We start from the raw sequence: 27019 nt of genomic DNA on the forward strand, positions 1-27019 counted from the left end.
AGTTTAGTATTAGGGCACTGCTGTTTAAAAAAATGAATTACAATAATTTCCTCTTCTTGCTTTTTCTAAATGGGTTTATTCAAAATTTATATAATTTTGCCCTCACATGATTAACTCCTCATTGACACTATACCTAGTGGTTTATTTTTGTTTGTTTTTCTTTTAGTTTTGGGGGGAAGATTGGCATGTGTGTGTGATTTATTACAGCTCTTTGGAAATAAAATCTTCCTTTATAATGTCGTATTTCAAACATCTAGAAATACAGAAAGTGATTGTAAACAAGTATGTATATATTACCCATTCCAAACAAATTTCATATTCTGTCACTTCACATCCTAACATTTAAAGCTACTTAAATGAGACACAACTGAAGGCTCCTATGAAGGCCTCAGCAATCCATTGTTTTCCTTTTCTGCTCAGATATATCCTTTTTCAGAATTTGACATTTTTATTCCAATTCAGGATTTTTGTGCTATTAACTTTTATTAAGGTAATCAACAATAATTTTGCATGATAATCACTAAATAAATGATATCTTACCTTCTACAACTTGCTTTGTTTGGGCATTTAACTACACATGTTGAAATTATACAGTGTAATGACTTGTACATGAATATATCCATGAAACTATCACTACAAGGAAGAAAAGGATCTTTTACAACACTGAAGTTTACATCTGTGTTTTGGTCAGTCCTACCTCAACATCTATTCCCAAGCAAATACTGATAAGATTTGTGTCACTATATATTTGCATGCTTATTCATATTATTTTGCATAAATGCACTCATGCAGTATATAATCTTTTTCTGAATTCTTTCACTCAGCATGATTTTGAGACACCTCAGTATTATTGCATGTATTAAAAATTTTTCCTTTTTATTGCTGAGTAGCATTCCATTGTGTGGATATACCACATTTTATCCATTCACCTGATGATGGACATTTGGGTTGTTTCCAGTTTTAGGCCATTACAAATAAAGCTGCCATGAGCATTCTTGTACAAGTCTTTGTGTGGACATATGTTTTCAGTTCTCCGGGAAAAATACCTGTGACTGCAATTGCTGGGTCATGCGGTAAGTATATGTTTAACTTTATAAAAAAGAGAAGCCGAATCATTTTCTAAAGTGGCTATACAATTTCATGTTCTATGAGCAAAATTGGGAGTTCCAGTTGTTCTAAATCTTTCCAGATTATAATATGGTCATTCTTTTTTAAATTTTAGTTATTCCAGTGTGTGTGTATGTGTGTGTGTGTGTGTGTGTGTGTGTGTGTGTGTGTGTGTGTGTGTGGTGACATCTCATTGTGGTTTTGATTTTCATTCCTTTTTAAAAGATATCTTCAACTTCCTATGGATATAAATTTTTTTGGCACAGTATCTGTTCAAATATCTTCCATTTTTTTAAGTGAGTTCTTTATCTTACTGAGTTGTTAAGAGTTCTTAATATAATATAGACAAAAGTCCTTTTCTGGTACACACATTTCCCTCACTATCTGTAAGTCCATTTTATGATATTTCACTTTTACAAAAGATCTATATTAATATTTTATTTTACCCACTGAAACAAATCTGAAGAGGATTTTAATATTTATGAAAGGGTAATGCTTCTTTGCTTTATATTATTTAAGCTTATGAAAGGTTTCATGGAAATACTCTAGTTTTGGATAATGGGGGATCCTGTATATGCTGTGAATATATTCTCCCATACTGTGGCTTTCATTTTTGTTTTTAAATAAAAGAGTTGAAGAAATCCAATTTATTAATTTTTTATTCTGTGGTGTGTGTGTTTTTTCATTCTCATAAATCTTTTCCTATTCTAAGGTGACAAACATTTCCTCCTATGCTTTTTTTTGGTACTTTGGGATTGTATATTTAGGTTTATGATCCATTTTGAGTTAATTTTTCTGTTTGGTATAAGGTAATCTTATTTTACCATAGTTTATCCTGGTGATCCAGCACCATTTGTTGATGACTCTTCTTTCCTTATTCAAATTTCCTTGGTGTGTGTGTCAAAGAGTCAACTGACTTGTTCTTGTGTGGGTTTAATTCTGTTCCATTCATGTACATATCTATCATTTCACCAATACCAAAATGTCTTGATATGGTAGCTTTATTGTAATTATTGCATGACATTTAAAATACTGCTTTGGTTATTCTGTTCTTAATTGCTATATACCTTTTAGAATTAGCATGCCAATTTATACAAATAAGCCTACTATAATTTGGATATATTGCATTTATTCTAGAGACAAAATCACTAATTGTTACCCCCAAAACATTTTGTCTTCCAAAACAGTGAGCATGATGATTCTCTACTTGTGTAAATCCTTTTAAATTTACCCCAAGAACATTTTGTAGTTTTCATTGTGCAATTCTAGCAAATATTTCTTAGGTTTATTCCTAAGGATGTTACAGTCATTTTAATCTGTTGTGTATGGAATTGTTTTAATTATTTAATTTTGCAGTTAACGTATAATACAGTTGATCTTTAAATATTAACTTAGATCCTGTGACTGTTTAATTCATGGATTAGATCTCATAATTATTTTATAGACCCTGTATTTTTTACATGATAAATATATGTCATCTGCAAATAACAGCACTTTTACTTCTTCGTCTGATATTTAGACTTTTATTTCTTTTACTTAATTGCAGTGACTAGGTCCTCCAATCCAGTGTTGAATAGAAATAAAAGCAGGCATTCTTGCCTTTTTTCCAATATTAGAGATAAATTACTCTTTCACTTCTAGGTATGATATGAGAAGTAGGATTTTCTTAAATGCTTGTTGTCAGTCCCTTACTTTTCTTAGTTTGTTAAAGTCTTGATCATGAATAGTTAGTGAATTTTGTGCCAAGATTTATCTGAATCCTTTGAAAATGTATTTTTTATCCTTTATTAATATAGAAATGTGCATCAATTGATTTTATAACATTGAACCAATTTTTCATTCCTGATACAATTCTACTTGGTCATGATCTTTTAACTTTTTTATTTATTGTTTGATTGGATTTATTAATACACCTTTTTCAAGAGGACTGTTCATCTGTGTTTTTCTTTAATGTCTTTGTCATATTTGGAATACAGTTATGTTGACATCATAAAATGAGTTGGGCATTGTTCACTCTTACTTTATTTTTCAAAAGAATTTCTGTAAGATTGATATTATTTTACTGTATTTGACAGAATTAACTGGGGAAATAATCTGTTCCATTGACCTATGTGTCTTTTCTTTTACTAAAACACTGTCTTCATTACTGTAGCCAGTAAGTCATAAAATTGGGTAGTGCTATTCTCCCTTTTTTCTCATACAAAGCTGTTTTAGCTATTCTAATTGCTTTGCTTTTCCATATAACATTTTGAATGAGCTTGTCTTTATTTACCAACAACAAAAATAACAACCTGGGATCTGATAGTAGTTGTGTTAACAAATATATAGATCAACCTAGGACTTGGATGATAGCTTTATAATATTGAGTATTGAGTCTTCCAAATCAATAAATATAGTATGCCTGTCCATTCACTTAGGTTGTCTTTGATTTCTCTTAATCAGTGGTAGGTAGTTAGTATCATATGTATCATATCATATATGCTTTATAGGTTCATACCTAGTTATTTTGTGGGGAGCTGTTGTAATTGATATTGTGGTTTTAATTTTAGATTCTAATTGTTAATTGCTAGTATTTAGAAATATGATTGTTTTTGTTCATTGACCTTGGCTCCTGATGTATTGCAAACTCACATGTTTTAGATTTCTTGGTAGATTCCTTGGGATTTTCTATAAGGTCACTGATTTTAGATTTTCAGTTATTCTTTTTTTTTCTAAATAATAAAAGCTGCATGTATATAAGATTAAAGTATCTTCTAAGCACTGCTTTAAATTTAATTCCCTTCCAGTAAGTCATGTTTTCATTGTTATTAAATTCAAAGTATTTTTAGATATTTAAAGTTTTTCTAAATACCTTACTGTTCTTGATACTTAAATTATTTGTTATATGGTTAGAGAACATTTAAATTAATTAGATTGGTTTTGTGACTTGTCATATGTCCTGATTTGGTGAAGGTACCAGATCCAATTAAAAAATCTTGGTATTTTGCAGTTGTTAGATATAGTGGGATAAAAATGCAAGTAGGTCAGGAGGTTAATAGGTCAAGATCTATTTTTTTTTCCTGATTCTGTAATCATCTATTTAACCCTTTATTTGTTACTTTTCATTTCTTACGTACTTGGGAGTGTAATTAGGCATATACAGTTTTTAGCATTTATGTCCGCCTGATGAATTGTCCCTTTTATGATTATGAAATGTCCTTCTTAACTCTGAATTGCTTTTTTGTTTGAATTTTATATTATATTAGTGTAGGAGTTCCATCATTCTTTACTGCTGGCATGCTGTTTTCTTTCTCCATTTCCTTTCAACCTATCTGTATATCTACTGTAGGCTGCTTACAGTTGAGGTTTTTTTTTTCAATCTTGTGTCTCAAAGTCTGCCTGTAAATTAAAATGTTTACATTATTTTATTTGTTTTATATTTGAATATTTTAAGTATTATAGTTTAATATATATAATTGCGTTTTAGCTGTATTCAGTTCATTTAATTTCCCTTTTCACTGTACTTTTTGTATATTTTTGGTAGTCTAAAGAGTATACAAGCTTACAATTTGATTGTCTAAAGTTAATTTTGCACCACTTCACATAAAATGTAGTAATCCTATAGCCCTTGAGCTCCCTTTACCACTTACCCTCTGCTCTTCATTTCATAATATTTATACATACTACATACATGCATACTGAAAATTTGTGCAAACACTATTGTAATTTTCTGCTTTTCAGAGTCTTAGATATTTTAAATGACGTAAGAAGGGAAAGCAGTCATATTTTGCATATGTTTCCATTGCTGATGCTCTTTCATTCCTGAAGATCAAAGGTTTTCTCTTCCTTTATATTGTATTCACTTAAAGAATTTCCTTTTTTCACAATTATGGTAGAGTAGATATGCTGGAGGCAAATAGTCTGGTCTTCATTTCTTAATAGATACTTTCTCTTTCTCTGAGAATAGAATTCTGTGTTAAAAGCATTTTTTTTCAGCCCTTAAAAGTGTTGTGCTACTGTCTCCTGACCTCCATGCATACTGATTAGAAATCTACAGTCATTTCAGTTAGTTTTTTGTACATCGTTATTTTTGTACAGATGCTTTCCAGTTTTTTATTTTATCTTAATAACATTTTAATTGTAATGGTTTTCTTTAAATTTATCCTATTTGGGGTCTTCTGAGATCCTTGAATCTGTAAATTTACCTTTCACCAAGTGATGAAGTATAATTTTCTATATTGTTGGATTTTCTGTGGCCCCTCTTCTTTTCAGATTCTCCTTCTGTAATGACAGTGATGCCCCTATGTTCTACTTGTTGATAGTGTAATACAGGTGTCTGAGACTTCGTTTTTTCCTGCAGCCATTGTTTTTCAACTTTTTTCTCTATTCTTCAGTTTAATTTATTGATCTTAGAGTATTGTCTAATAATTCAAACAACTATATTTTGAGGTTAGCATTTGTTTGTTTTCCCTTGCTAATAGGTCACATTTTCCTGGATTTTTGAATGTTGACTTAGTTCACATTGTACCCTTACGACTATAAATTATGTTGTGTATCTTCTGGATTCTGCTATAATAATTTGGAGAAGGGCAATGTTTTGTTTTAGCAGGAAACCCATGCAGATAAATTCAATTCCAGTTCAGTTCTCAAGGCTTTGCCATGCTAGTTTTGGGTCTTTCCCATGCATTTATGTTTAGGAGTTAGGCAGCAACTTGTATGGTTTCAAATCTCAGTTCAGTTCTCTAAGCCTTTTTATGTTGGCCTGGGTCTTTCCAACGTAAATGTGGTTTAGGAGTTTACTTGTGCAGGCTTATACACAAATTAGGGATTCCTTTCTTAGCATCTCTTCCTTCTGAGACTTTTCCTTCACGCTGTTGTCTCCCTGAACTTCATTCCTTGGTTCCATAGCCAGAGGATGGCAGGGTTTCTATCAGAGTTTTATGCATTTGTACAGTGCCACTCTGCAAACCAGTCCACCCGGGTGGTAAGCTAAAAGAGAAAATTAAAATATATAGACAGGATACTCATCCCTGGTGATTTGCTTCTTTTAACTGCCTTCGTAAATGCACCTTATTTCCTTTGCTTTTTAGAGTCCTCAGGTAATAATTTCATTTTAGTTTAAGTTTTTAGTTGTATTCAATGGGCTGAGTGGGCATTAGAGGATTAGACCACCACAACAGAACTGTACTCAATATGGGGAGGATTTTAATTAAAGTGGTTAATTGATAAATGGTTTTTCAGGTTTTCTGAGTTCATTTTTATAATTTGTATGCTCTCTGTATTTGTTCATTTTCTCTAAGTGGTCAAATTTATTCCACAAATTTATCACAGTGTTACCTCATTTTACATCTGATGTCATGGAATCCGTAGTAATGTTCCCCCATTATTCTCAGTATCACTCAATTTGTCTCCACATTTTTTTTTTCAGTTTTACAAGCTCTAGCTGGAAGTTTATCCATTTTATTAGTCTTTTCAAGGAGTCAGGTTTTAGTTAATTTTCTTTCATTTGTTTGATTTGTTTCCTTAATTTCTGTTCTTACCTTTAAATTTTTCTTATATTATTCACTTTCTTTCTCATCTGAAACTTTATGCACTCTCTTTAGTTTCTTAAGAGAGCAACACAAAACATTATTTCATACCTTTCTCTTTTGTTATGTAAGTAACTAAAGCTATAGATATCTCCTTAACATTGCTTTACCTGAATCCCGCTAATTTGTTTTTTTGTTTTTTGCTTTGTTTCCAATTGGTTCAAAGTATTTTACAATTTGTTTTTTGTAATTTCATTGAGCCCTAGGCTTACTTGTAGTATTTTGTTTAATTCCCACATATATGGTCATTTCCAGTATATTTTTCCATTGTTGTTCTCCAACTAAAGCTTTTTCTGCTCAGAAAACATGCCCTGTATTACTTCAGTCCGTTTAATTGTTATGAGAGGTGTTTTACGGTTCAAGATATAACCCATCTTGATAAATGAATATTCTATGTCCTCATGAATAATAAATTTATTCTGAAATTTCAGGTTGCAAAAGTTACCCTGTTGTTTTAGTTTCTATTTGTCATATCAGTTTGTAAGAGTGAAATGTTGAAGCTCCCAGCTATAAATGTAGATTGCTCTAATTTTCTTTTTTTCCTTCCAAGTATTTTGACGTTTAGTGCTTAAATAAATAGACATTTAGGATTGTTATTTTTTTTTGGTTTTAACTTTCAACATTACTTCATACATCTTTATTCCTGATATTCCTTGCATTGAGGTCTACTTTGTTAGATATTAGTATAACCACTCCAGCTTTCTTATGATTAATGCTTACATATTGTGCCAGTTAGTGATAGACCCTGTTAACATTCTGCTTAGCCATTTGACAAAGTTCTTTTGATGCACAAATATTTTTAATCATAATGAAGTCCAATTTATATTTTCTTCTGTTGCCACATCTAAACATCCATTGCCATATTCAAAGTCATGAAGATTTAGACCTGTTTTCTTCTAGGACTTTTTAGCTCTTATATTTACGTCATAGATCCATTCTGAGTTAATATTTGTAAATAGTGTAAGGTAGGGATACAACTTCATTCTTCTGAATGTGGAAATCCAGTTTTCCCAGCACCATTTGTTGAAAAGACTCTCTTTCCACATTGAATGGATTTGTCATCCTTATCTTAACCAATCATAAGTGTACAGATTTATTTCTATTCCATTTGTCTGTTTGAGTACTGGAGCTTTCTCATAAGTTTTGAAATAGTCACTATGAGTCTTCTCACTGTCCTTGTTCTTTTACAAGATTACAAGATTGTGTTTTGTCTTTTCAGGGCCACTTGAGGATTGGCTTTACATTTCTTCAAAAAAGACTGTTGAAATTTTCATAGGGATTGCCTTGAATCTCTTGTTTTGGGTAATATTGACATCTTAACAATATTGTCTTCCTATCCATGAACGCAGAATGACTTTTTATTTATTTAGGTCTCCAGTGGTTTCTTTCAGCAATGTTTTGTAATTTGTAGTGTATAAGTATTTCTCCTCCTTGTTTCTAGTTGGGCTTTTGTTTGTTTTATTATTCTCTTCGTTATGGATTATTTTTTCCTGCAGAACAATTTCTGTATACATTCCAGACTTTGTAAATTTTATCCTATTTGGTTCTGTATAATTTTGTATTCTTACTAACTTTGTGGTCTTTTTTTCAGATGTTATTAATACATTACTTGTAAACAATTTGATTAGTTTGTGTCTTGCTTTTCTAAGTTGATAGATGGCTCTAGTTCAGTATGGAGTTTAGAGCTAATTATTTCCCCCTACTTTTCTAAATGCTCTACCCCAAATGCCTTGTGAATTACAAATTTCCCATTCTGGTTGTTGGGAATCACACTGTTCCTTAGCCTGAGTGATTGTCAAGCACCCTTTCCTCTAATGCTATCAAAATCAGTGGTCCTTTCCCCAGCCTTAGGTGGCTTCCTCAAATAAATACACTGATTTCTGTTGAATGTTCCAGAGAGATGTTCTACTCACCTCCAGAGTTCTTTGTCCCTTTCTGTTACACAGTTGTAAGAACTCTGGCGGTATTGGTCTTCTAGGGCTGTTAACTTTGTCTTTTCAATTCAGGGAGTTTGCTGAGCTCCACCTTAGTTCCCTGTGCTGTAATTTGACAACTTTCTGAAGACAGTAAGCTACAGCAATTGTAGAGCTCTTGTCTTTTGTTTACTATCACTAAAGGATCACTGTCCCTTGTGATTTTACATCCAGTTTCTTAAAAAACATCTTTACATATATCTTTGTGGTTATTAATATCTTTTGGTTGTTTTAGGCAAAATAGTTAATCAGTTCCTTTATTCTTTTGGGTCATAGTTCTCTTTTTGGGCTAAGGAAATTTTTAAGGCTTAGTTGTGGTGCAAGGTCACTGTCCACAATGTCTCTAATTTTTAATGCAAAATGTCTTTTTTTTACCTTAATGTATTTTTTAAATAAGCTTTATTTTTAGAGCATTTGTAGGTTCATAACAAAACTGAGTGAAAAGTACAGAGATTTCCCATATACTCCCTGACCTCACTCATGCATTGCCTCCCTCAGAGATTATCAAGGTCTCTCAACAGAGTGATACCTTTTTGTTACAATTGGTGAACCTACATTGACACATAATTACCAGCCAAAGTCCATTGTTTACATTACAGTTCACTCTTGCTGTTGCACATTATGTGAGTTTTGGACAAATGTATAATGACCTGTATCCACCATTATAGTATCATACAGAGATTTACTACCCTAAAAATTGTGTTTTCTACCTATTCATCCTTCCCCATCCCCTAACCATTGACCATTTTACTATCTCCATGGTTTTTCCTTTTCTAGAGTGTCATGTAGTTAGAATCATACAGTTTGTAGCCTTTTCAGATTAGCTTCTTTCACTTACTGATAGGCATTGAAGGTTTGTAATGAGGAGTAGGCTCCTATTCATATAGTTCTCCCTTTCCCGATCCTGCATGTAATGTGTCATTTTTTTTCTCTAGCTTTGAGATTCTCTTTATTTGGGGTTTATAGCAGTTTGACTCTGTTATGCCTGGGGTGAAGTTTTGTCTATTTGATACTGGGTTGAGTTTCTTGGATCTGTTCATTTATGTCTTGTGTTAAATTCAAGGCTTTTTGATAATTTATGTCATTGTTTTCTGCATCATTCTTTGTCATCCCTTTTTGGTTATCAATTATACATCTTTTACACCAGTTATACCAATTTATATTGGCTTATAAGTCAAATGAAACATTACGCATATTTTTGTTAAAATTCATGTAACATGAAACCATTTTAAAGTAAACAATTCAGTGGCATTTAGTACACAGTGTTGTACAAACACCACCTCTAGTTCCCATTTTAATAATTTCATAAGGAAACTCTCTATTTATTAAGCAGTTTCTCCCAATTTTTCTCTACCCTTAGCCCTGAAAACTACAGGTTTGCTTTCTGTTTGAATGGATTTACTTGTTTGGGATATTTCATAAAAATATATATAAATATATGTATTTAAAAATATAATGTGTGTTATTTTGTGTCTGGCTTCTTTCACTTAACATAATGTTTTCTAGATTCAACCACACTTTAGCTTGTATCAATATTTCATTCCTTCTTAATGGTTGAACAATATTTCATTGTATGTATGTACTCAATTTGTTTATCCATTCATCCATTGATGAACATTTGGGCTGTTTCCACTTGGCTATTGTGAATACTGCGTCTATGAACATTCATGGAGAAGTATCTACTTGAGTACCCATTTTTAAGACTTTTGGTTGTATACCAACAGTATAATTGCTGGCAGTTTTGTGTTTAACTTTTTCAGTGTAAACTTACTGAGTTTATAATGGTGGCTACACCATTTTACAGTCCCACTAATAATGTATTAGGGAATCTATTTCTTCTCAGTAACACTTGTTATTTTACTTAAAAAAAATTAAAAGTCATCCTAGTGTGCGTGAAGTATCTCATTTGGCAACGATTTGCATTTCCCAAATGACTGATGATGGTGAACATTTTTCCTGTACTTGGTGGCCACTTGTGTATATTCTTTGGAGAACTATCTATTCAAGTCTGCTATCTATTTTTTAAAATTAGGTTTTTGGGTTTTGGTTTTTGAGTCATAAGGTCCATTTAGAAAGTCTTTTTTCTAGACCCTTAGACATACATGATTTGCAAATATTTTCGTCTATTCTCAGGTAGTTCTTCACTTTCATAATAATGTCCATATGTATGGAAGTTTTAAGTTTTTATGTAGTCCACTTTACTTTTTCTCTATTAATTGCTCATGTTTTCTGTGTCATCTCCAAAACAAAACAAAAACATAGTGGTGTACAAAGTCATGAAAATTTTACCCCTTTTCCAAACAGGTCATGGATGCATTTTGAACTAATTTTTTTAAACAGTTTGAGTTAAGGGTCTAACTTTATTATTTGGCTTGGTATCTAGCTCTCCCACCATCATTTGCTGAAGAGACTCTTCTTTCCACATTGTATGATCTTGTTATCCTTATGAAAAATCAACTGGTCATGGACAAGGTTATTTCTCACCCTCTGTTCTGTTCCCATTAGTGTATTTTTCCCTCCTTATGCTAGGGCCACAGTTTTGATTATTGTACCTTTGCAGGAAAGGTACCTTTGGTTATTCTACCATCAGCATCTGCCTGCCTTTGCTACCACTTTAATGCTGTCAAATCATGTGTGTTTCTTTTTTCCAGATTTTGTCACTGTTATCTTCAAATGGATTAATTCAGTACAGTAAAAGCTAGAATTGGAATTCTTGCCACTTGTTTTTTAACACTGTGGACATTGTCTTTGGTACTAAATTTTTCATTAACATTAAAATTTTGTCTTTACCCTCAGGTCTATGAAATAAGTGAGTTATGTCTTAAACATATGAATTTTGGGGGAGTACATACATGCAATCCATAACATATACCCAGAAATGGAATTGCTGGATCATGTGGTAATTCCATTTCTCCAACAATATGGAGGAACCACCATATTGTATTCCATAGAGGTTCCACCATTTTTTATTTCCACCAACAAAGCACAAGGCTTAATAACAGTTTTAACACATCCTGGCCAACTCTTGTTACCTTACATTTTTTTATACTTGCTATCCTAATGTACATGAATTGAAATCTCATTGTGGTTTTGATTTGCATTTTCCTAATGGTTAGTAATGAGCATCTTTTCATGTACCTATTATTTTTATATCTGCTTTGAAGAAATGGCTCCTGAAAGCCTTTACCCATTTTTTAATTCGATTTTAAATTTTGGTTGTTATGGAGTTACAGAAGTTATATGTTTTGGATATTAACCCCCTTATCAGATGCATGGTTTGCAAATATTTTCTCCCACGGTTTGCCTTTTCACTATACTGATGGTATTCTTTAATTCACAAAAGTTATAAATTTTTTTGTAGTTCAATTTATCTGTCTTTTTTTTTTGTAGATAATTATTTTTTATTGAAGGGTAGATGACACAAAGTATTACATTACATTAGTTTCAGGTGTACAACATAGTGATTCAACATTTATATACATGACAATTCTAGGTACCAGCTATCACTATATCAAGCTGTTAAAATATCTTGACTATATTCATTACATCCTGGTTACTTATTATTTTACCATTGGAAGTCTGTCCTTTTTTTTTTTTTTTGTGAGGGCATCTCTCATATTTATTGATCAAATAGTTGTGAACAACAATAAAATTCTGTATAGGGAAGTCAATGCTCAATGCACAATCATTAATCCACCCCAAGCCTAATTCTCGTCAGTCTCCAATCTTCTGAGGCACAACAAACAAGTTCTCACATGGAGAACAAATTCCCACATAGTGAACAAGCTCCCACATGGTGAACAAACAGTACAAGGGCAGCCATCACAGAAACCTTCGGCTTAGCTCATGCATTATGAACTATAAACAGTCAGTTCAAATATGAATACTCATTTGATTTTTATACTTGATTTATATGTGGATAACACATTTCTCTCTTTATTATTATTATTTTTAATAAAATGCTGAAGTGGTAGGTAGATACGAGATAAAGGTAGAAAACATAGTTTAACGTTGAAAGAGAGCAAATGTAGATGATCAGGTGTGTGCCTGTAGACTATGTGTTAATCCAAGCTAGACAAGGGCAATAAAACATCCACATATGCATAAGATTTCTCTCAGAACAGGGGGGGTGAGGTTCTAAGCCTCACCTCTGTTGATCCCCAATTTCTCACCTGATGACCCCCCTGCGACTGTACCTGTCTTAGGTTGTTCCTCCCTTGAGGAATCTTACCCGTCTCTGGCTAAACAGTCATCGTCCAGGGCCATACAGGGAAATGTAAAGTTGGTAAGTGAGAGAGAAGCCTTATTGTTTGAAATGGTTAGCTTTTTATTTCTTTGCATATTTATGCCCTGTGGCTTCTATGCCCAGCATTTGTCTTGAGGTATCTTTACCACTTGGAAGAATTATGATACTCGGTAAATTTGATATGAGGCACGAATTCTATTTAAGGGTTGTAACTAGGAAGGAAGAAGAAAAGCTATAGAAGTAGCAGGCGGAAGAAAACATGGGAAGATTGATTATTTCTTTGACATATCTTCTTGTAGAGTAACTTCAGCATGTATAGGTTTTAAGCTACTACTTAAATTGTGCACACACATTAACATAATAGGAGTATAGTTACATAACCAAAGCATACCTGTAATTACCAGCCATCTCCAGTGAAACCAAGAAAACCAGTTAGGCACCTTAGGCATTTGTGAAAACTTATCTATGATATGGTGGATATTGTCCAACTGAACTTGAACAGTCTGAGAGAAATCAGACAAATTAAAACAACCCATTTCTGGGGAATGTTCACATCCCTTATGTTCTTTTAACAGTAAGTAGTCTGTAGTTGTAAGATTTTGGAGCGCTACAATTTGCACTTCTCCTAATTCTTGGTTGAGTTCCAACAGTATAGATCCAGTCAAATTTGTTGTTTTACTGTATGCACAGGCCAGCTTAGATATCTCCTTCGTCATTCCCATGGCAAGTCCAGGAACTGGTGGGATGAGTGCATCTACAGCTGTAGCAGTGCATGGATCTTTGTTGGGGTTTTTTGATGATCATCTTCTGGCATGAGTCTTCCAGAGAGTGCTGATGTTGGAAGTTCTCTTTCATATCATATCTTAGTTGATTTTCGGGGTAGCCCAATTAGGCTTTGATCCTCTGTATAAACACAAACAGACCCTTTGCCTACACTTTTATATGCCCTTTATATCCTTGTGTAGAACTCATTGGAGGTTACCACACAGGAACTGCCCTTTTTTTTTTTTTTTGGTATCACTAATCTACACTTACATGACAAATATTATGTTTACTAGGCTCTCCCCTATACCAGGTCCCCCCTATAAAGCCCTTTACAGTCACTGTCCATCAGCATAGCAAAATGTTGTAGAATCACTACTTGCCTTCTCTGTGTTGTACAGCCCTCCCTTTTCTCCTATCCCCCCATGCATGCTAATCTTAATACCTCCCTTTTTCTCCCCCCTCTTATCCCTCCCTACCCACCCATCCTCCCCAGTCCCTTTCCCTTTGGTACCTGTTAGTCCATTCTTGAGTTCTGTGATTCTGCTGCTGTTTTGTTCTTTCAGTTTTTCCTTTGTTCTTATGTTCCACAAATAAGTGAAATCATTTGGTATTTCTTGTTCTCCGCTTGGATTGTTTCACTGAGCATAATACCCTCCAGCTCCATCCATGTTGCTGCAAATGGTTGGATTTGCCCTTTTCTTATGGCTGAGTAGTATTCCATTGTGTATATGTACCACATCTTCTTTATCCATTCATCTATCGATGGACATTTAGGTTGCTTCCAATTCTTGGCTATTGTAAATAGTGCTGCAATAAACATAGGGGTGCACTGATCTTTCTCATACTTGATTGCTGCATTCTTAGGGTAAATTCCTAGGAGTGCATTTCCTGGGTCAAATGGTAGGTCTGTTTTGAGCATTTCGATGTACCTCCATACTGCTTTCCACAAAGGTTGAACTAACTTACATTCCCACCAGCAGTGTAGGAGGGTTCCTCTTTCTCCACAGCCTCGCCAACATTTGTTGTTGTTTGTCTTTTGGATGGCAGCCATCCTTACTGGTGTGAGGTGATACCTCATTGTAGTTTTAATTTGCATTTCTCTGATAATTAGCGATGTGGAGCATCTTTTCATGTGTCTGTTGGCCATCTGTATTTCTGTTTTGGAGAACTGTCTGTTCAGTTCCTCTGCCCATTTTTTAATTGGGTTATCTGTTTTTTGTTTGTTGAGGCGTGTGAGCTCTTTATATATTCTGGAGGTCAAGCCTTTATTGGATGTGTCATTTTCAAGTATATTCTCCCATACTGTAGGGTTCCTTTCTGTTCTATTGATGGTGTCTTTTGCTGTACAGAAGCTTTTCAGCTTAATATAGTCCCACTTGTTCATTTTTGCTGTTGTTTTCCTTGCCCTGGGAGATATGTTCAAGAAGAGGTCACTCATGTTTATGTCTAAGAGGTTTTTGCCTATGTTTTCTTCCAAGAGTTTAATCGTTTCATGACTTACATTCAGGTCTTTGATCCATTTTGAGTTTACTTTTGTATATGGGGTTAGACAATGGTCCAGTTTCATTCTCCTACATGTAGCTGTCCAGTTTTGCCAGCACCATCTGTTGAAGAGACTGTCATTTCGCCATTGTATGTCCATGGCTCCTTTATCAAATATTAATTGACCATATATGTCTGGGTTAATGTCTGGATTGTCTAGTCTGTTCCATTGGTCTGTGGCTCTGCTCTTGTGCCAGTACCAAATTGTCTTGATTACTATGGCTTTATAGTAGAGCTTGAAGTTGGGGAGTGAGATCCCCCTTACTTTATTCTTCTTTCTCAGGATTGCTTTGGCTATTCGGGGTCTTTGGTGTTTCCATATGAATTTTTGAATTATTTGTTCCAGTTCATTGAAGAATGTTGCTGGTAGTTTCATAGGGATTGCATCAAATCTGTATATTGCTTTGGGCAGGATGGCCATTTTGACCATATTAATTCTTCCTAGCCACGAGCATGGGATGAGTTTCCATCTGTTAGTGTCCCCTTTAATTTCTCTTAAGAGTGACTTGTAGTTTTCAGAGTATAAGTCTTTCACTTCCATGGTTAGGTTTATTCCTAGGTATTTTATTTTTTTTTGATGCAATTGTGCATGGAGTTGTTTTCCTGATTCCTCTTTCTGTTGGTTCACTGTTAGTGTATAGGAAAGCCACAGATTTCTGTGTGTTGATTTTGTATCCTGCAACTTTGCTGTATTCCAATATCAGTTCTAGTAGTTTTGGGGTGGAGTCTTTAGGATTGTTTATGTACGGTATCATGTCATCTGCAAATAGGGACAGTTTAACTTCTTCTTTACCAATCTGGATTCCTTGTATTTCTTTGTTTTGTCTGATTGCCGTGGCTAGGACCTCCAGCACTATGTTAAATAACAGTGGAGAGAGTGGGCATCCCTATCTAGTTCCCGATCTCAGAGGAAATGCTTTCAGCTTCTTGCTGTTCAATATAATGTTGGCTCTGGGTTTATCATATATGGCCTTTATTATGTTGAGGTACTTGCCCTCTATTCCCATTCTGCTGAGAGTTTTTATCATGAATGGATGTTGAACTATGTCAAATGCTTTTTCAGCATCTATGGTGATGATCATGTGGTTTTTGTCTTTCTTTTTGTTGATGTGGTGGATGATGTTGATGGACTTTCAAATGTTGTACCATCCTTGCATCCCTGGGATGAATCCCACTTGGTCATGGTGTATGATCCTTTTGATGTATTTTTTAATTCGGTTTGCTAATATTTTGTTGAGTATTTTTGCATCTATGTTCATCAGGGATATTGGTCTGTAGTTTTCTTTTTTGGTGGGGTCTTTGCCTGGTTTTGGTATTAAGGTGATGTTAGCTTCATAGAATGAGTTTGGGAGTATCCCCTCCTCCTCTATTTTTTGGAAAACTCTAAGGAGAATGGGTATTATGTCTTCCCTGTATGTCTGATAAAATTCTGAGGTAAATCCATCTATCCCGGGGGTTTTGTTCTTTGGTAGTTTTTTGATTATCACTTCAATTTCATTGCTGGTAATTGGTCTGTTTAGATTTTCTGTTTCTTTCTGGGTCAGTCTTGGAAGGTTGTATTTTTCTAGGAAGTTGTCCATTTCTGCTAGGTTTCCCAGTTTGTTAGCATATAGGTTTTCATAGTATTCTCTAATAATTCTTTGTATTTCTGTGGGGTCCATCATGATTTTTCCTTTCTCGTTTCTGATACTGTTGATTTGTGTTGAGTCTCTTTTCCTCTTAATAAGTCTGGCTAGAGGTTTATCTATTTTGTTTATTTTCTCGAAGAACCAGCTCTTGGTTTCATTGATTTTTGCAATTGTTTTATTCTTCTCAATTTTATTTATTTCTTCTCTGATCTTTATTATGTCCCTCCTTCTGCTGACCTTAGGCCTCATTTGTTCTTCTTTTTCCAATTTCGATAATTGTGACATTAGACCATTCATTTGGGATTGTTCTTCCTTTTTTAAATATGCTTGGATTGCTATATACTTTCCTCTTAAGAGTGCTTTTGCTGCGTCCCACAGAAGTTGGGGCTTAGTGTTGTTGTTGTCATTTGTTTCCATGTATTGCTGGATCTCCATTTTGATTTGGTCATTGATCCATTGATTATTTAGGAGCGTGTTGTTAAGCCTCCATGTGTTTGTGATCCTCTTTGCTTTCTTTGTACAGTTTATTTCTAGTTTTATGCCTTCGTAGTCTGAAAAGTTGGTTGGTAGGATTTCAATCTTTTGGAATTTTCTGAGGCTCTTTTTGTGGCCTAGTATGTGGTCTATTCTGGAGAATGTTCCGTGTGCACTTGAGAAGAATGTATATCCTGTTGCTTTTGGATGCAGAGTTCTATAGATGTCTATTAGGTCCATCTGCTCTACTGTGTTGTTCAGTGCTTCCGTGTCCTTACTTATTTTCTGCCCAGTGGATCTATCTTTTGCGGTGAGTGGTGTGTTGAAGTCTCCTAGAATGAATGCATTGCAGTCTATTTCACCCTTTAGTTCTGTTAGTATTTGTTTCACATATGCTGGTGCTCCTGTGTTGGGTGCATATATATTTAGAATGGTTATATCCTCTTGTTGGACTGAGCCCTTTATCATTATGTAGTGTCCTTCTTTATCTCTTGTTACTTTCTTTGTTTTGAAGTCTATTTTGTCTGATATTAGTACTGCAACCCCTGCTTTCTTCTCGCTGTTGTTTGCTTGAAATATGTTTTTCCATCCCTTGACTTTTAGTCTGTACATGTCTTTGGGTTTGAGGTGAGTTTCTTGTAAGCAGCATATAGATGGGTCTTGCTTTTTTATCCATTCTCTTACTCTATGTCTTTTGATTGGTGCATTCAGCCCATTAACATTTAGGGTGACAATTGAAAGATATGTACTTATTGCCATTGCAGGCTTTAAATTCGTGGTTACCAAAGGTTCAAGGTTAGCCTCTTTAGTATCTTACTGCCTAACTTAGCTCGCTTATTGAGCTGTTATATACACTGTCTGGAGATTCTTTTCTTCTCTCCCTTCTTATTCCTCCTCCTTGATTCTTCATATGTTGGGTGTTTTGTGCTGTGCTCTTTCTAGGAGTGCTCCCATCTAGAGCAGTCCCTGTAAGATGTTCTGTAGAGGTGGTTTGTGGAAAGCAAATTCCCTCAGCTTTTGTTTGTCTGGGAATTGTTTAATCCCACCATCATATTTGAATGATAATCGTGCTAGATACAGTATCCTTGGTTCAAGGCCCTTCTGTTTCATTGTATTAAATATATCATGCCATTCTCTTCTGGCCTGTAGGGTTTCTGTCGAGAAGTCTGATGTTAGCCTGATGGGTTTTCCTTTATAGGTGACCTTTTTCTCTCTAGCTGCCTTTAAAACTCTTTGCTTGTCCTTGATCTTTGCCATTTTAATTATTATGTGTCTTGGTGTTGTCCTCCTTGGATCCTTTCTGTTGGGCATTCTGTGTATTTCCGTGGTCTGTTCGATTATTTCCTCCCCCAGTTTGGGGAAGTTTTCAGCAATTATTTCTTCTAAGATACTTTCCATCTCTTTTCCTCTCTCTTCTTCTTCTGGAACCCCTATAATATGGATATTGTTCCTTTTGGATTGGTCACACAGTTTTCTTTATGTTGTTTCATTCCTGGAGATCCTTTTATCTCTCTCTATGTCAGCTTCTATGTGTTCCTGTTCTCTGGTTTCTATTCCATCAATGGCCTCTTGCATCCTATCCATTCTGCTTATAAACCCTTCCAGAGTTTGTTTCATTTCTGCGATCTCCTTTCTGGCATCTGTGATCTCCCTCCGGACTTCATCCCATTTCTCTTGCGTATTTCTCTGCATCTCTGTCAGCATGTTTATGATTCTTATTTTGAATTCTTTTTCAGGAAGACTGGTTAGGTCTGTCTCCTTCTCTGGTGTTGTCTCTGTGATCTTTGTCTTCCTGTAGCTTTGCCTTTTCATGGTGATAGGAATAGTTTGCAGAGCTGGGACGAGTGACGGCTGGAAGAACTTCCCTTCTTGTTGGTTTGTGGCCTTCCTCTCCTGGGAGAACAGCGACCTCTAGTGGCTTGTGCTGGGCAGCTGTGCGCAGACAGGGTTTCTGCTTCCTGCCCGGCTGCTATGGAGTTTATCTCCACTGTTGCTGTGGGCGTGGCCTGGTTCGGGCCTCTGCCCCAATGTGGTGGAGTCGCGTTGGAGGGGGAGCTGCCTGGAGGCTATTTATCTCCGTAAGGGTCCTCCCTGCTCCCTGCAGCCCAGGGGTTAGGGTGTCCAGAGATCCCCGGATTCCCTACCTCTGGATTAAGTGTCCCGCCCTGCCCCTTTAAGACTTCCAAAAAGCACCCGACAAAACAAAATGACGAACACAAAAAAAAAAAAAAATTTTTTTTTAATGAAAAAAAAAAAAGAGGTGGCCGCTCGTTTTTCTTTATTCTCCGGCGCCAGCCTCAGGCTTCTGCTCACCAGTCTTGCTACCCTGTTTCCCTAGTATTGGGGTCCCTATCCCTTTAAGACTTCCAAAAAGCGCTCGCCAAAACAAAACAGCAAAAATAAATAAATAAATAAATACATAAAAAATTGGTCGCTCGCTTTTCTTGTCCTCTGGTGCCCGGCCTCCGGTGCCTACTCACTGTTATTTCTGCCCTGTTTTCCTAATATCCAGGGCCCTGCACTCTGGCCCGGATGGCTGGGGCTGGGTGTTCGGCAGTCCTGTGCTCTGTCTCCCTCCCGCTCTGCCTATTCTTCTCCCGCCACGAGTTGGGGGGATGGGCGCTTGGCTCCCACCGGGCAGGGGCTTGTATCTTACCCCCTTCGCAAGGCGCTGGGTTCTCTCTGGTGCGGATGTGGTCTGGATATTGTCCTGTGTCCTCTGGTCTTTATTCTAGGAAGGGTTGTCTTTGTTATATTTTCATAGATATATGTGGTTTTGTGAGGAGATTGCTGCTGCTCTACTCACGCCGCCATCTTCCCAAGCCTCCCGCGGTGTGTTTGTCTTTTGTTTTTATGCTTTTAGTATCATATTTAAAAAATTGCAAAAGCTAATGTCATGGTGGTTTTTCCCTATGTTTTTTCCATGAGTTTTATAGTTTAAGCTCTTATGTTTAGGTCTTTGATCAACTTTGGGTTTGTTTTGACAATTGGAGTCAAATAAGAGTCCATCATCCATTTGTACGTGGATATCCAGTTTTCCGAGCACCATTTGTTGCAAAGACTGTCCTTTCCTCATTGAATGATCTTGGTACCCTTATTAAAAATCATTGGACAGTTTATTTCTGCGTTCTCTTTCTATTCCTTTTGTCTGTACCCTTTGTCTTCATGCCAGTACCATATCACTTTGATCTCAGTAGCTTTGTAGTATTTAAATTAGAAAGTGTGAGATTTCCAACTTTGTTCTTTTTCAGAATTGTTTTGGCTACTCTGGTCCCTTGAGATTTCAGTGAATTTAGGATGGATTTTTCCATTTCTGAAAACAATGTCACTGGGATTTTAATAGAAATTTCATAGAATCTATAGATAGTTTGCAGTAGTACTTATGTCTAAACATTATTCAGTGTTCCAACCTGTGAATGTGGGATGTCTTTCCATGTACTTGTGTCTTCCTTGATTTCTTTCAGCATTTTTTGGTAGTTTTTGATATACAGCTATTTTACCTCCTTGGTTAAGCCTATTCCTAAGTAGTATATTTTTGATGATATTATATAAATAGAACTGTTTTCTTAACATCCTTTTTGGATTGTTCACAGTTGATTTTCGTATATTGATTTTATATACTGTAACTGCTGAATTTGTAGGTCAAGTAGGCATTTTTGAGAAATCTTTAGAGTTTTCTTCATATAAGATTATACCATATGTGGACAGAGACACATTACTTTTACTTTCCAATTTGAACTCACTTTCTTTGTCTTGTTTAATTGATCTCTGGAAGATATCCAAAACTGTGTTAAATAGAAACAGAGATAGTATTTTGTTGCTGATTTTAAAGGAAAATCTTGGGATTTTATCATGTTGGGTGTGGGTTTCCATGAAGGTCCTTTATCAGACTGAGGAAAATTCATTCTATTCCTCGGTTTTTTTTAACATTAAATATGTATTTATTATATTATGCACTGCCAAACATGGTTCTAAGTGATATAAGAGGGAATTATTAAAAACACAATTTTGTCTTTCAAGGAATGTATAATCTAATTGGATATAATTATAATACATATGAAAATATAGCTACCAATGACTAAATGTAGTAAAGGTCAGATGAATGATACAGTTTTGTTATAAGTGCTCAAGAATGAAGAGAACACAGAATTTGGTTCTCTCCCTATTACACTGAGTGCTGACTACGTTTCAGGGGACAACAATAAGCTCTGCTTACCTCACAGAACTATACATTTCAGTGATTCTTTAAATAATAACTGAAGACTTGCTAAAAGTTTGCCAATGTTTTCCTAAGCATCAAATATCTTTTTGACATAGGGATTATCCTAATACTGTAATCAAGGAAGTTGAATCCCAGCAATCCTAGGATAATTGATGTGTTCATAAAGATAATTGAAAAATGAGAATTTGGGACCAAATTTTTAACTCACTCCAAAACTCCTTTTCACTTGGTTACTTTTCCTTGTGCTCCTTCGCTTATGTTCCTATCATAGGTTTTCTGCTTTATTGAGATAATGGACAAAATTGTAAGATTTAAAGTGTATATCATGATGATTTGATGTACATATATGTTAGGAAAGGATTCCTCTTGTATAATTAACACATCCATCTCATATATTTAAACTTTCTCTCTTTTATTTACTTTTTGATGACAATATTTAAGTTCTGCTTTCCTAGGGTACAAACTTTCAGCTATGAGATGAGTAAGGTCTGAGAATCTAATGTGTAACATGGTAGCTATAGTTGATTATACTTCTCTGTACAATCGAAATTTGCTGAAGGTAGCTTTTTTCATATCATGATATTGAATTTGTCAAATGCTTTGCCTCAATTGAGATGATCTTGTGCGGCTTTTTCCCCATTCAGTTAATGTGGTATATTACATTGATTTTCATATATTGAACCATCCTTGCATTCTAGAAAGAAATCCTAAGTGGTCATGTTGTATGATCCTTTTAATATGCTGTTAAATTTGGTTTTGTATTTTGTTGAGAATTTTTCCATTAATATTCATAAGGGATATTGATCCATTATTTGTTTTCCTATACAATCTTTGTCTGATTTTGGTAATAGGGCAATTCTGACCTCATAGATTAAGTCTAGAAGTTTTCTCTCCTCTTCAGTGATTTGCAGGAGTTTGAGAAGGATTGAGGTTAATGCTTTTTAAAATATTTGGTAAAATTAATCTATGAAGACTTCCTGACCTTTTATTTGTTGGGAGGTTTTTGTTTTCGTAAAAAGCACATAACATAAAATCAAATATTGTAACCATTTTTAAGTATGCAGTTCAATAATTTTACCTTTATTTACATTGCTGTGAAACAGATACCTAGAACTTTTTCATAAACTGAAGTTGCATATATATTCAGTAATTTCCCATTTCCCCCTCCCTTAGCCCTTGGCAACCACAGTTCTTTCTGTTTCTAGGAGTTTGATTACTCTGAATACATCTGTAAGTGGAATCATGCACTATTTGTCTTTTTTTGATGGCTTATTTCACTTAGCATAATATTCTCAAGGTTTGTCCATATTGTATGTGACAAGATTTCCTTCTTTTTTAAGGCTGAGTAATATTGTCTGTACACACACACACACATACATATATCTCACATTTTCTTTATCCATTCATCCATCAGTGGACACTTGGGATTGATTACACTTCTTGGCTATGGTGAATAATGCTGTAAAGAATGTGGGTGTGCAAATGTCCCTTTGACATCCTGCTTTCAATCTTTTCACTATATATCCAGAAGTGGGATTGCTAGATCATGTGGTAACTCTATTTTTAATATTTTGAGGAGTGTCTGTACTATTTTCCATAGCAGTTGCACCATTTTACATTCCCATGAACAGTGCACAAGTTTTCCAGTTTCTTCACATCTTTGCAACACTTGCATTTTCTTTCTATTTTTATAACGTCCATCCTAATGGGTATGAAGTGATATATCATTGTTATTTTGATTCACATTTCTCTAATGATTACTATTTATTATTAATGATTATTGATCATTACAGGAATTACTAGTTTCTCTATTGATCAGCTTTTCCATAGTTTTGGTCCTATGTTTGTGCTTTTTTCTGATTCCTCTGTATACTTGGGTGTTCTTATAAGTCTTAATTTCCCTAAGAGTCTCACACTGCTTCTTCTGTTGTTCTTATATGTTCTTTCATATTCCCCAATCACTAATCTCTTTGCTCAGGTGTCTGTGGGTCTGTAATCACTGTGTGGTTTTCAGAAATGTGCCCATGGCTTCCCCTAGCCTGACATTTGACTAGCTCTAAAATCTGCAAGCAGAGGCCAATCCCTCAAGTGGCCATCTGCAAGGGCCAGTTCAGTGTGCTCTGCTCCGCTGCTTCCTGGGATGGAACCAAGCAATGGGCTGCTGCTCCCTGACAAAGCACATGGCTCCGTATTGGAGAGCGGTGGGGCAAGGACGAGTAAAACTGTCACAAATTCCTACCATGAAGAACATGACTTTTTCTTGATTGGGCATTCATTTAAGTGTTCCTCTTTGATTTCCCGAGCTCCTATGAAGTTATCTTAGCCAGTCTCTAGTTGTTTATCTGATGTTTCCAGGGGAGAGCAGAGAGCCTGGAGCTTGGAAGTTCACCATCTTGCTGATACAATTCTCAGTGTATTTCCCAAATTGTTCCTATGTTTGAAATTTTTTGTAGCTTAATAAAAATGACATTAGTTGGACATTTATATTTTCTCTTTTGTGCCTTTTTACAATTAGTTTTCCTTTTTCATTGATTTGTATGAATTGTTTATATATTTTGAATAGTTATCTGTTTGTTATATAATTGCGGCTGTTTCCCAGTTTTGTTGCTTCACTATTGTTACTGTGCAATATTTTTATTCTTAATTTTAATAATAAATGTATCAAATGTTTTTGATTGTGGTTAGTCACTTATTTTTTTAAGAAATTATTCCCTCTCTAAATAAAGTTCATGAAGATTTTTTTCCCTGTGCTTGCTCATCAGTTTTTGGTATGTTAGTACTGACCAGTCACTAATGCTTCTCTCTCTCATTGATATAATGGAGATTTAATCAAGCTATTCTCATAACTGTACCTGGAAGACTTGGTGAGACCCAAACCTGGAAGATAACTTCACTAATGTTGTACTTTAAATAACATTTAAGCATTTTCCCTCAATTCCACTTAAAAGAGAACAAAATACTTTAGGATATATCCTAGGAAAGACTGTTATAAATAAGGATTCTGTGGTATTACACATACTGTGTTGGGAAGGTTTGTTAATTCTAAGAATATTTATTAAAGGATCATATTTATTTAACTTGGATTTAGATGATTTTATGCCAGTATCAGTTCTGTTTGTGACATTTGGTGTAAAGTATGTGGGTAAAGACTGCATGAAGATTTCTCCATGTGTAATGATTTTAGACTTTGAATCGATCTTTGCTCAGAATTCCCATATTTGTGCTTCAAGAAACATTAATATGTGTTTTGAGAGTAAAGCACATACCTTTGAGAAACATTATATTACACCATTAAGACCACATACATTGCCACTTTAAATACTCTTGTTATTATTGAAGCAAATCTATTTAACTATGTTTAACCAATATTTTTTTCATCTGAAACATTATTCCCACAATAAAATGTCTATTAAACTTGAAAAACTCTGTGAAACCTAAAATGGAAAATACTGTCTCTGCATAACAGTTAATGTATTTCCCAGTTTGGAAATACATATTTTAATAAAGAACAGTAGGAAATTACACCATTTAATGTGGCCCACATCCAAATATTGACATGTATTATTGAATCATGGTGCTAGAAAAAGAATCTTCAGTAGCCCATAATAACAATGTATTAGATGTGTTATTAACATATCTGAATTCTGCTGACTACGTTCGTAGTAGGAACAGGAGGAACAGGATAATCAAAGACTCCCATCCAATCAGAGGACCCAGTGGTGTCATCTGACCTCCCTGCCCCTACCCTGGTCCTGCAGCACACAGGGTTAAGCACTTAGTAATTGCCGAGGATGCCCGGGTGCCCTTTTCATCCAAGTCATGTGACTTCAGTCCTCACATAAGAGTATGGACTTGGTGGTTCTTGTGCCTATTTTACAAATGAGGAAACTAGAGCTAAGAGAATTGATTACCCAGAGCCCCGAAGTTAATGCATGACAGCGAATGTATTTGACTTTGGTGTCTCTACCCTTCTTTACTCTCTGCCATGCAGAAGTGGCTGTGGTAACATATTCATGATGATATTATCCATGTTAGTGATGCTCAAACTGAGTTGTTAGGCTACGTCATTTTTCCAAAATTACACATTTAACAAGTGACAGAAATACTTGAAAGCAGGAGATTATTAGAAATAGGATACACTTCCCTCCCGTATTTGGGACTCCCTGTACATCTGAAGCATGGTTATTGTGGGCCATCTGATAGTCATGTTTATTTCCACCTATGGTCTTGACCTCTTGTGGCTTCTGCTGTAACTTATGGGATGTCCCAGTCAGCCTTCTCAACTCATTACTTGATCAGTAAAACTATTCTAGGTCATAGTCTTGGTCTAAGCCAAGATCAGAGTGAAAACTTAAAAATTTTCACTTGTATGAGGTATTTAGAGCAGTCAAACTCCTAGAAACAAGTAGAATGGTAGCTGCCACAGGGGCTAGGGGAGGTGGTAATAGGGAGATAAAGAACTATAATTTTTCTCAGATGAAAAAGTTCTACAGATTAGTTGTACAATAACATGAATACTTAACACGATTGAACTGTACACTTAAGGATGTTAGTTAAGATGGTAGATTTTTTCTTATCTATTTTACCACTATTAGTTGTGGTATTGTACCACAATTAAAAGCAAAACAAAAACTTTAGAAATGAATTTTCTTTGAAAATGTATCCCCCATGTAAAGTTAAATTATGTGGCATTTGAGGAAACAAGTTACTCATTAACTTAATCTTTATTCACAGTAATCTGCAGCCCTGGATCATACAACCCCCGTGATGGAATTCACTGTCTTCAATGCAATAGCAGCCTGGTGTTTGGAGCAAAAACATGCTTATAGACCATTATTTTGAGTTCTTTGGTGGTTTATTAAACACAAAAGTATATTTTGAAATATTAATGTATAATAAACCACTATGATGCCAAAATTAAAGATTTTACAAAACAATGGTGTCATCATTTTAATTGAAACACTGTTTGTCCAAATGCTTTATGAATGGAACATCCAGTAATCTTTATTCACAATGCCAGACCTACACATATGACTTGAAAATATTTTAGATCACTGCTTTTTTTTTACAGGGAGGGAAAGAAATCTTTATTCCTATGGGGTGAAAATTAAGCTGTGATACAAATAAAGACTAGGTATTCTTTTGTACAGGGAACCTGGGTTTTAGAAAATTGCATTACTAAACTGAGCACAGAAAAAAGCCTGTAGAAATGCAAAACAGGTATCTGGATAAATGTTAGGTCACTGCTTTTTAAAAATGGTTTCAAATATGCTATATCAACTTAGCCCAAAAGGTATTTCAGAAGTTTACCAAGTACCCCATTCTGTTTTATATGTTGACCAATCTCAGGAACTGTATTCTTCCACAGTCATGTTAATTTCAGCTTGTTTCTTTCCTTTGCTTTAATATTATGGGATTTCATTCCTTCTAGTTTGACCTTTCATGGTTCGAAGTAACTTTTTTAAAAGACGGTGAGTCTTACTATTGCAATTTTT

At 35.0% G+C, this 27019-nt stretch overlaps 1 protein-coding gene across 1 annotated transcript in view; it reads left to right on the plus strand.

Annotated features, from left to right (window-relative positions):
• ZPBP (zona pellucida binding protein) overlaps nt 1-26446 on the plus strand; it is a 157727-nt gene extending 131281 nt beyond the window's left edge. The window contains exon 8 of the mRNA XM_036918832.2: nt 26259-26446. Coding sequence (XP_036774727.2) covers nt 26259-26353 — 95 coding nt within the window. The 3' untranslated portion in view covers nt 26354-26446. The remainder of the gene's footprint in view (nt 1-26258) is intronic.
• The last annotated feature ends 573 nt before the right edge of the window (nt 26447-27019 follow it).

This window comes from Manis pentadactyla, chromosome 7 (assembly GCF_030020395.1).
Source record: "Manis pentadactyla isolate mManPen7 chromosome 7, mManPen7.hap1, whole genome shotgun sequence".
NCBI lineage: Eukaryota > Metazoa > Chordata > Mammalia > Pholidota > Manidae > Manis > Manis pentadactyla.